The sequence below is a fragment of the Chrysochloris asiatica genome, unplaced genomic scaffold, assembly GCF_000296735.1.
Source record: "Chrysochloris asiatica unplaced genomic scaffold, ChrAsi1.0 scaffold00025, whole genome shotgun sequence".
NCBI lineage: Eukaryota > Metazoa > Chordata > Mammalia > Afrosoricida > Chrysochloridae > Chrysochloris > Chrysochloris asiatica.
Genome location: NW_006408543.1, coordinates 2,322,805 through 2,334,037, shown reverse-complemented (window position 1 = coordinate 2,334,037; position 11,233 = coordinate 2,322,805). Strand labels below are relative to the sequence as shown.

The 11,233-nt window shown below is 55.2% G+C and overlaps 1 protein-coding gene across 1 annotated transcript; it reads right to left on the bottom strand.

Annotated features, from left to right (window-relative positions):
* Window positions 1–7,884: 7,884 nt before the first annotated feature.
* On the bottom strand, window positions 7,885–10,563 carry CKB (creatine kinase, brain). Its single transcript, XM_006839504.1, has 7 exons — window positions 10,355–10,563; window positions 9,997–10,151; window positions 9,731–9,863; window positions 9,415–9,586; window positions 8,641–8,764; window positions 8,327–8,516; window positions 7,885–8,248 (listed from the first exon to the last, which is right to left on the bottom strand). The coding sequence occupies exons 1-7, from the start codon at window positions 10,545–10,547 to the stop codon at window positions 8,070–8,072; spliced, it is 1,146 nt and encodes a 381-aa protein (XP_006839567.1). The 5' UTR covers window positions 10,548–10,563; the 3' UTR covers window positions 7,885–8,069.
* Window positions 10,564–11,233: the final 670 nt, after the last annotated feature.

The following is an 11,233-nucleotide window of genomic DNA, read 5'->3' as shown; positions in this document are numbered from 1 at the left end:
TCTTGCATTGTTTCCTAATGCTGTGTTTAAGATGCAGATTCGGGCCATCACTAAAGAAAGCCACATGTTTGCCCCCATCACTCAGCTGAACAGTGGAGGGGAAGTGGGCGCAGGTCGCTTTATCCGTATGTTGTGGTTATGAGCACGTCCCCACCCAAGGCAGGCAGTCAGCAGCCACCCGTCCTGCTGGCCTGGGGGAGGAGGTTCAGCCTTGGGTGTGCAGGCACTTGGCTTGGTTCTCCGTTGCAGTGTGTAATTTTCCTCTCATGTTGTGTCACTTGGTCCTGAATCAGACCTCCAGCTCTCCAGAGCCCTCCCCAGTGCTGCTACAACTGCTGAGCTGAGTCATCAGCTTGACACTGGAGTATCATGGGGCTGCTGTACTGGTTCAGGTTCTGGGTCCTTTTATCTTGTTCAAACTATGAAAGTTGTTCTTTGCACAAATACGTGGCGTCTGCAGTAGGCTGGGCAGTGCTGGGTGTTTGTTTACATTCCAGCAGGATGATGGGGTCAATGATTGAGTCTGAGAGAGGTGATAAATACCACACCAAAAAAGTTTGGGAGCTCAGGGAAGGCTTTTGGGAAGAGCATGTCTCCATGTCCTGTAGATGCAGGGTGCAGGGAGGGCAGAGGCCTTGGCTAAATAGTATTAGGAGAGCCGACACTTTTGTTCAGATAGGTCACAGGGCCTGGCCCAGGTTCTGTTTGGATGGGTTGTTTGGTGGCTGGGTGCAGGGCTGCTGGTAGGAATGGGGAACTGGTGGGCCACCCTTAGTGGTACAGACAGGACCTTGCTGGCCATGCTGCATTTCAGACGGGTTTCTTAATGAGTGAACGATGTGGGGTGAATGGAAAAGGGAGGTGCTGAGGATGGCCTGATATGTTTTGGGGCATTCCTTGGGTGGCACAAATGGTGAAGCACTTGACTACTAAGTTGGTAGTCTGCTTCCAGGAGGTCCCAGTTGGTCCCAGTTTTGAAAACCCTTACTTCTGAAAATACGTAATCATCACACCTTAAGAAAGGATGGCGTTGCTGTCTCTTGAACTCAGGAAGGCTCAGTAGAGCCTTTTGGGGTTAGGAAAGGACTCAGTCAGGAGCTCAGGGGTGGTGGACATGCTGAGTATGTGGTGCTTTATGTACCGTGTCATGCCTCCGTACTCTACCCCCTCTTGTCTTCAGCAGAGTCATTTACTGACTTCTTCAGATCCAGTTCCTCTCCAGGTTCTCTAACACAACACAGCAGACAAACGCACACACAAAGTTAGGGACCCCCGCCAGCCTTTTTTTTTCTTTAATCCTAAATTTTATTTATTTTATTGTTGTTGAGAATGTACACAGCAAAACCACATCCGTTCAATAGTTTCAGCATGTAAATGTAGAGACATTGATTATATTTTACTAAGTATGCAACCTTTCTCATCCTTCATTTCTAAACTGTTCCTCATTAACATAAACTCCCTACCTACTAAGGGGCAATCTTTCAGGTTCCTATTGTCAATTTGATCCTATATGGATAGTTCTTAAAAGAATTTAATACTCAAAGCAGAACTTTTTTACTAAAGATAACTTTTGCGCCAGCGTTGTTTACATCCCCTTAAACTTCATGGCCAAGAGTCATTCAGACAGAACAAGGGGAGGTATGTGCCGGGGTTGTTGTATGCTTTCACCATACTATTCAATCTGTATACTGAGAATCCAAGAAAAACTGGGTTCTCTGAAGAAAAACGTAGCACCAGGATTGGAGGAAGACTCATTGACAACCTTTGATACACAGGTGACACTGAAAACAAAGAGGACTTAAGTACTTATTGTTACAGATCAAAGGATACTGCTTTCAGTTTAGATTGCCCCTCAATGTAAAAAAATGAAACAAAAATCCTCACAACTGGATCATCATAATAAATGTAGAAAAGATTGAAGTTGTCAAAGGTTTCCACAACAATCAAAGCAGCAGCTGAGAAATCAAAGTATTGCACGGGGCAATTCTGCAAAAGACCTCTTTAAAGTGTTCAGTAAAGATGTCAGTTTCAGGACTAAGGTGCTTCTGACCCAAACCGTGATATTTTCAGTCACCTCATACGTGCAGAGGCTGGTGGACAGTGAACAAGGAGGACCAAAGGGGAGTTCATGCACTTGGATTATGGTATTGGTAAAGAATGTTGAACATTCCTGCCAGAATGACAAAGAAATCTGTCTTGGAAGAACAACAGCCAGATGCTTCTTAGAAATAAGGTTGGCATGATTTGCTCTCGCCACCTCGGACACGTCATCGGGAAGGACCCTGACAGGTGCTGCTAAGCCGCATTGTCAAACACCAGGCTCAGCTTCCTTCAGATTCGTGCCTCAGAGAGCCTGTCAGCTCCTGTGTGTCCCTTCCACCTCCAAGTTCAAGTTCACAAGGACAGGCTGAGTACTAGAAGTGAAATTCCTTCAAGATAAACCAGGGACCACCTGCCCTGCCGCAGACACGTTTCCTCTGAGCTGCTGCGCAGTGAGCAGTGACTGGGTGCTTGTCAGAGATCATACATAGGTGAGACGGCATCCACCCCACACGGTGTCTGTCAGCTAGCCTTGATGTGAGCTTTTACCAAGGTCACAGCATGCAAACCCCATTGCCAAGGGACCAGGCCGCCCTTCCTTGTAACTCTGCATTCTCAGAATTGGCACTTTGTGTATCCCCTGGATTTGGAAAGGCTTGTTGGAGCACACAGCACAGGAAGACCATGGCCACACTTTCCCCTTCAGTTCACTGACTGTCAGGTACCTGATGGGGCACAGGTCAGGCAGCACACAGGGACCAGGTGGGGACGAGGATGGCATCTCCATAGGCGGGGGGGACAGGCATACATTTCTCCCAGAACTGGAGAATGTGGACCTTTCAGAAGAAGGATGCCACCCGCAAGCCTCAGGAGCAAGTGGCTGTTGCTGTGAAAACGGAGTTTCTGGACCCTTCTCAGTGAGCCTCTGCCATGGAGCTGCTGGGACTGCAGACGCAGACGAGTTGCAGTGGAAGGGGGGTGGGGGGCCAGGACAGAGCACGCCCCCCATGGGTCTGTGACTGCTATTGCTCTGGGCCCTTGGTCTGCTCAGGTGCCGCATCAGTCTGGTTGGAGGACAGAGTGACAACAGTTTTGTTTTGTTTTTTTAGCTAGTTCCCAGGTTTTCAACTTTGAAAGAGCAAACCAAGCAGCCAAGCAGTCCTGCCCTGTGGTGGCAGCATCCCACCTGATGGGCTGGTGCCTGGCTGGGGTTAAACATCTGTTCCTGGAATTCAGAGGGGTTTGAGCAGGGGTGTCCTGCCGTGCCCATACCCAGACAGGCCTTTGGAAGGACCAGGAGGTAAGTGGGGAAATTTGGAGACATGGGAGGGTGGGTGGGAGGCAGATGCCTGAGACTTGGTCGATTCCCAGAACATAACCTCCATGGGGCCAGGATCAGGTCTTTTTTTCCCCTCCTGTATTTCAAATTCCTAGAATAGGACCTGCCCACACTACAAAATCAGTACAGGAGGCTTGAAAAGTTTGTGGAAAAGTGGAATGCAAAGCCGATGGCATTTTTTTTGAAGCCTCCTTGTTTGTGTTTTGCATGTTTTTAAATCACAGGAGGCAAGGGATAGTGGAAATACACCACAGCTCTAGTGGCCTGTAGCCAGAACTGTAACAGAGGCCCCCAGCCCTAACTGGCCAAAGGCAGCCCACAGCAGGCCCCCCCACCCCACCCCCATGTTTGTATGACAGCTCTGCGCCCAGCTGTGGGCCACCTCGAGACTTGGGGTAAAACTCACACTTCTACGGTGACTTCTGCCACTGGTGGTGGTCAATGCGGCATCCGAATGGCAGTGTCTAAAAAGCCTATTGGACCCCAGCCTTCAGGAAGATGGGTCTGGAGAACCAGACTCCAGGAGTGTTGAGACCAGCTGGATCTCTAAGCTTGGGACAGTGGGAGAAAAGAGGCCACAGCAGGGGAGCTTGGTCATTGTTTGCTTTTGGTGTGATCACCTTTTTCTTTTTGGGTTTACTTTTGTGTGCATGGCAGCGCTGGTGAGTTACAAATTGTAAGGGTCCCACATCTTCCTGGTCCCCTAGAAAGTCGGGCTCATCGTGGCTTGGTGAAATGCTGTTTTTCCAAGTGGGTGGAAAAGTACGGGTTCTGTGGAGGTGTCCCAGGGGGAGAGAGGGCCCGTCCCCTGCGTCCCCCAGTCAGTGCCTTTGCAGTTTAGTGCTCTCATCCCGCCCACGGCAGCACCTCTGAGTGTTTTTCTAATCCAGCGTCTCAAACCCACCTCCTTCTCCCTACTCCCATCTGTGACAGATTACCTGTTTATTATGGTGTTTCATCCTCCATCTCCTGCTTGTTTGCGGATGGACAGGGGCAGGTCTGCTGTGCACGTGGCAGGGAGCAGCAACCATGCTCATTAGTGACAATCCTGTCGGCACTGGGGTGCACCCTCCTGCCATGCCTGCCACCACCGCCCTCTCTCTCCCCATACACATCTCCTCCTCTTCCCAGTGTCATACCACTGACACAGCACAGGCACATGCGTCCTCAAGGCTGGCCTGCAGGAGCGCATGTGTGCCCCCCAGAATACCCCCAGAACCCAAGGAAGGTGCTGACACATCATCTGTATTCTTTCTGCAGTGGGATCTTTATGAACACTATCTGATGTGTTGGGTAGTGGAAAGGTCAAAGGTGTTTCTTTTTTGTCTTAATTTTAATAGATGTTTTGATCATGTGTTTGCTGTGTGTTTCTGGAACAACCACCTGCATCTATAGTAACCCTACCCTGTGTGGGTGGTGGAGGTTAGCACAGGACAACCTGGCCCGAGTCCCCGCCTTTGTCTGAGAGAAATGGTTCTATAGGTGAAGAGTCATCCCCGAGGCTATGGGACAGTCTGCCAGTTCCCCCTGGAGAAAATGAGGTGGAGATGACTTCTGGGGCAGACCTGACTGAGGAAACCCTGCCTCATCAGACAGAAACAGACTGCCTGCCACGGGCTATACACACACACACACACACACACACACACACACACATCATCGTGAGCAGATGCAGGAATGGTGGTGAGTGCAGGTCCGGTCCTCAGGGCGGGCTGAGTTCCCAGATGGGTCAGAGCAGCATCCCTGCCCACACTCTTGTTTGTGCTCAGTGAGTTCTACCCCACAGGCCAAGGGCTGCCCAGTCTGCAGTTGACCCAGATGCTGCCGCATGGCCACACCCAGCTGTAAGTGGTGTGCCGGGCTGAAACCAGGGTTTGTTAGGAAAACAGAGGGGCTGACAGCTCCGGAGATGAGACGCTGCTGCCCTGTGCCCCGAGTGTTTAAGAAACTCGTGGCTTTGGTGCAGGGTCTCCAGCACAGCCCTTCCCTTCTGAGCTGAGCAGAGCCTGCTGCAGGCTACGACATCTCATTGGAAGCCGCAGTCAGACCTGGAAATCAGGACCCTTGCTTCCTGCTCCACACGATAAGGGCCCCTGGGTGGCACAGTTTGTACTTAGCTACTGACTGTAAGATAAGCACTGGACTGCTAGCCACAAAGTTGGCGATTCAAACCAGCCACTCCTAGGAAACCCTACACTGGGTTGCTAAGAGTCGGAACTAAGTAACACTTAACAGCTACCCGTAAGTTGGCTGTTTGAACCCATCCCACACTGCCTTGGGAAAGGCATGCTGAGTAAAGGTTACCAAGAAGAGAAGCTTCTGGAACACATGGGTTCTTCCCCATGAGTCAGAATTGACAGCAGTTTGTTCCTATCCAGTGAAAGTAAATACCTCTCTGCTCCACTCTGCAACATTGTCTCCTGCAAGGCGGGACCCCCAGGCCAGAGAGGGAACTTGCCAGTCTGGGTCTCCTGGTCAGACCTTTGTGAGGGAAACCCACCCTTTAGTGGTATTGCAGGATCTGAGGGGTAAGGGAGAAACAACACACGCACCCTTTTAAGTTGGCTGGGAGCAACCCACACATGAAGGTCTAGAATGGTAAGGTCAACAGTGGGAGAGCTCAGGGGCCCTAGGCCAATCCCTCTTCATCCGCACGCCTCAGTTTCCCCCTCTGTGGGAGAGAATTCTCGGCTGCAACTCGGGGTGATGACGAACAGAGGAGGTTGGTGGTGAAGTTCTCCCACGACTGACACGTTACAGCACTTTCAAATAATATACCACTTTAAACAAGAAATGCCTTTGGCTTATGTAAGATACATGTTCATGGTACAAAATCTGGAAAACAAGGCATGAAAAAGCTGTTCACCTGTTGTCCCCCAGCCCACAGCTGCCCACTATTCTTTTGGTGTGTCTCACATCCGCAGTTCATGTGGGCTCTCCGAGCACCTGTCAGCTGCTCGTGTCTGCTCCAGACACCTGCATGTGTCTGCTCCAGGTCCCACAGGGCTGGAGGGTCAGCAGCCCTTTTGTTACTTCTCACTGGTAGCAGTGCCCACATCTCTACTATTTCAGTGGGCCAGGGACCAGGGCATCCGGCAATGTCTGGAGACAACTTTGCTTGTTGAATGGTGGTGTTACTGGTGGCCCTACAATACCCAGGACACCCCCACCAGAGACTCATCCAGCCTGTCATGTCCCCCATGGGGAAGCTGTTTTGTCTGAGGATGGTGCAGAGCCACACCATCCCACCAAGGGCAGTGAGTGAGTGAGTGCTGGCCCACTCCCCCATCTGACCTCCTCCAGGTAGAGGACGCAGCTAGAGTACCCCTGGGCTGGACTGGCCTTCACTAGGAAAACTCAGGCACTCACACAAATGGGGTCATGCTCCAAGGTCAGTAGGAGTTAGTGAAGCCAGAGGGCATTGTAGGTAGTATAGGTGCCCCAGGAACCATTGGCTCTGAGCCCAGGATTCAGTCCATTCTCAGTGGGTCCAGGCAGGGCTTTCTGGGGGGGTCCAATGTGAGCACTCTTGTCTGGATCCGTGGTTGATGTGCAGCTAGGCGCTGCTTCTACTGCTGATGGCTATGGGAGTAAGCAGTTCTTGACACACAGCTGTACAGAACATGTAGTGCAGGGGAACCATTCTTAAGGAAGGACCTGTGGCCAGACCCAGGAAGCTGTTTCTGCCCAATATGGAGGGAGATGAGTGGCAGGTGAGTCCCACACACAGCACCCCTGTATAGGGGTCCAAGGAGCAGTTTGTGAGCTTGAACCGCTGACCTTGTGGATCAAACCAACTTTGAAGTCCAACACATTAACCTGCAATGCCACACCAGCCTGGATATGGAAGCCTCCCATAGCAACACTGCCCTCCTAACCCTCTCCCCAAGTCCTCAAACTACAGTCCCAGAAGCCCTGTCTGACCCAAGAATCCTGAGAGGAGGGGCAAGCCAGAGCTCGCTCTAGACCACAGTTGGGACTGATGCTCCTCCAGTCAACTCTGCCTTCCCTCGCCCTCACCAGGCTTTAGGGCAGAATCTCCAGCTCAGTGCAGGAATTGGGGTATCCCCACATCCACCCCACCCTTTACTTTCAGCAAGGCCTAGAGTGGTGTGGTCTGGGTGAAGAGGGAAGGAAGTGGGCACTGAAACCCTGAGGTGGGCACGTGCTACCGCCAGCAGATGGCAGGGCAGGCCTCTCTCAGGGTCAAAAGTACTCCCTGCAACCCCTCCGCCTGAATTGCCACCCATTGGAGATGGTTCCGGAAAGCGGAAAGCGTGGGTGATGAGGGGAGCCGAAGGCTGGCTGGGGAACAGGTTTCTGTGGGGGTGGGAGTAGACAGAAAGTGTTCGGTTTCTGGCTTCCTATCCCCTTCTCTACAGCTCCTCTCCTAGCCGGAACCCTAGATGCTGCTCAAAGCTCCTCATTCCCTTCCCTGTCCTGACACATACACCCAACCCTGCAGGATGATGGGTCAGGCCATCCTAGAAGATGAACCACACAAGAGACCGAGACAGGCCAAAACCCTAGTTTATTTCAGCATCAGCAACACCTTAGCCATCAAAAAATAAACTCTACAGCGGTCAACAGCGGAGTCTACAGCAAGGCTAAGGGCTCGGCAGCCAGCGTGGCGGCAGGAGGCGCGGCCCCGCAATAAGTTAGGAAGCGGCGGGCTGGCAGCGGAGCAGGCTCACTTCTGGGCCGGCATCAAGTCGTCGATGGGCTGGCCCTGCTCCAACCGCTGCTCCATGTCGATGAGCAGCTTCACACCGTCCACCACCATCTGCACCAGCTCCACCTCCGAGAAGCCCAGGCGATCAGCATTGGAGACGTCAAAGACCCCGCCCACGGCGGCCGTGTCCACACCACCTGGATAGACACCAGAATCAGGATCCTAGGGAAGGGGCCGTCCATGGTCCAACTCACCTCTTCTCCTGACCCACTTACCTGTGCCTCGCTTCTGCAGCCGCAGCCGCTTGAGTATCTCGGAGAACTTTTCATGCTTGCCCAGGTGGGGCAGCTTGATGTGCACACCAGCCCGCAGGCCCGTGCCCAGGTTGGATGGGCAGGTAAGCACGTAGCCCAGGTGAGGATTCCACATGAACTCGTAGTTCTTCGACTTGAAGAGTGTCTCAATCTGAAGATGGCAAATGGAGCAGAGGCCCCGCTGAGTGATCCACACCACGTGCACCCCTGTCCCTATCGGAGCTGTGGGCCAGCCCTCCTGCCCGTTTCCATCCAGGCTCAGGCAGTAAGCTGACCTGGGTGAGACCATTGCAGAAGCGGGTGAACACCTCCTTCATATTGCCCCCTTTCTGCATGGAGATGACCCGCAGGTGATCCTCCTCATTGATCCACACCAGGAAAGTCTTATTGTCATTGTGCCTGGGGTGGGGGGGACAGACACAGTCTAGCCACCGTTGGCACTTCCAGGGGAACCCTAACCAGGGGAACCTTACTAGTATCGGAACCCCAGTTCCAGATGCACCCAGGAGTGTGACCCCCATCCTTCTAGGGAATCTTTGCGAAAAGGAAGAAAACAAAAAACCGTAGCTCCATTCACCCCTCCTCCAAGCATTAGCTGTGCTTCACACCTCCCCCTCTGGACCCAGCTCCCACATCCCGCTTGAGGTGAAGGGTGGAGAAGGAAAGGAAGAGTTGTAACTGGGCGGAGGTTGTCCCCTTCCCCCCAGGACGTGCACCGTCTGGAGACAGCTTCTGCGTCAGCCAGCTCCTGGCAAAGTCCCCAAGGGGAGAGGGGTGAGAAAGAAGAGCGAAAACAAGAGTCTCCATCTCCCAAGAGGGGGGCGGAGGGGCAGCCAACAGCCCCCGTCCTCCACACCTCAGAGATCCGGGCAGCCACCAGGCGGAGCCAACCCCTTCCCTCACCTGCACTGCCAAGGTCACCTGAGCGCGGAGGCCTGGGCGGAGCCAAACATGGGTGTGGAGGGCTGCCCCTCCCCTCTTCCTTCTCCCAGTGAACCCCACCCCCCACCCCCAACGGGAAGGACGAAAGGGTCGGAGAGCCGGCGCACCAGATGCCGCGGGCGTCGGGCCAGTCGCGGGCCATGCCAGAGGCCAGCAGCAGGGGCGACACGGGCTTGTCAAAGAGGAAGTGGTCGTCTATGAGCTGCTGCTGCTCTGCTTCGGTCATGCTCTTGAGCGCGTAGTACCTGCCCGACAGGTCGCCGTCCAGGCTCGACAAGGCTGAAGAGGGGCGCGTTCAGAGAGCGCCTGACCAGGCTCTGCCCCTTCCTCCCGCTTCCCCTCCCCTCGGTGTCAGGTCAGCGCGGCCCCAGGCCTCGGGTGACACTGGAGTAAACAGAGCGGGAGTGGGGAGGGGCCCCCTACCTTCCACAGCCAGCTTCTCGATGGCGCGGCGCTCCCCGCGGCTGCAGTGTGGAGGGAGGCAAAAGCCGCGGATGCTTCGGCCGGTGCGCACCCGCGAGCTCAGCACGTAGTTGGGGTCCAGGTCATCGCCGCCCTGAAAACAGGGCGGAGCCAAGTGAGCGCCGGCGCCCCCCGTCCGCGCTCCTCGTGCCCCCTGTCCGCGCTCCTCGTGCCCCCCGTCCGCGCTCCTCGAGTCCCCTGCGCCCCCCACCCCGCCACGCACGCACCTGCAGGTTGTCTGGGTTCAGATCGGTCTTGTGCTCATCGCTGGGTTTATAGCCACCGTGCCGGTCTTCGATGATGGGGTCGAAGAGCTCTTTGAACACATCGTACGACTCCTCGTCGCCCGCCACGCAGCCCACGGTCATGATGTACGGGTGGCCTGCGGGGGGGGAGGGGGGGCACGGAACCGGGACAGTGACGTCACTGCAGGCCCAGCGGATGCGCGCGACAAATGGGGCTCAGGGACCTGGGAGACATCTGCAAGTGGGGTGCCGGGGCCCTGGGCATGGGGAAAGCCCTCAGGTGGGCTCTGGGGGCCGACTAGAGTGAGTTTGCTTTAGGACATGACCCGGGGTCGAGTACCCGGGTTGTCCACGCCCGTCTGGATGACGTCGTCCAGCGTGAAGCCGCTCGGCGTGGTCTTGGCGCGCAACTCAGCGTACAGCTCGGGGGTCAGCACCTTGGCCATGTGGTTGTTGTGGCAACTCAGGTCAGGGAATTCATCATCGGCCGGGAAACGCAGCTTCTGCGCGTTGTGGCTGTTGGAGAAGGGCATGGCGGCAGCGGCGGGCTGCGGGAGACTGGGGGTCAGCGACGCCCGGTAGACCACCCCGAGTCTCCGAGCCCGGCTCCGGCACCGCTGTCCCTGGGACGTGGCCAAGGTCAGCGGGAGCCGCAGTGCCGGCGCCGAGAGTAAATGCGGAGACCCAGGGCGGGGCATACCACAGCCCCCCCAAACACACACACACAGCACGTCCCGAGCAATGCTGCCCCACACCCCCTAACCCTTCCGTGTCCCCACGTCCCTCCGCGCCCGAAATTGACCCTCGGGCCCACTCACCCGGCGGGGCGCGGGCTCAGCAGAGACGGCGGTTCCGGGCGCGGCGCTGGAGAACAGCGGCAGCTCTGCGCTGCTGAGGTTCTTAAGGGCCGCCACGAGGGCCGCCTATTGGCCGCTATTTATATCCCATTCATTCCATTGGCCTGTGATGCGGGGTGGTACAGACGCTTTGTCCGCTGTCCCGCCCACGACGCCCCCAAACCGACCTCCCGGTAGTCCCCTCGCTTGGGACCCGAGCATCCCTCCTGGTAGTTCAGGCCCTCAGATGTACTGGCCCACCATCCCAACCCCCACTCTGCCTCTGGACGGGAAACTGAGGCCCGGGAGGCCCCAAGCACTTAAGGAGTCCCGAGCTCTTCCGCAACCCGACTCCTGGCCCCCCTCATCCCACCTGCCCCCGA

Coding starts and splice junctions, on each gene's coding strand:
- CKB (XM_006839504.1), bottom strand. CDS start 10,547: ATGCCCTTCTCCAACAGCCACAACGCGCAGAAGCTGCGTTTCCCGGCC. Junction 10,152..10,354: donor GACGGGCGTGGACAACCCGG/GTACTCGACCCC, acceptor CCCCCCCCGCAG/GCCACCCGTACATCATGACC. Junction 9,587..9,730: donor CGAGAAGCTGGCTGTGGAAG/GTAGGGGGCCCC, acceptor GCCCCTCTTCAG/CCTTGTCGAGCCTGGACGGC.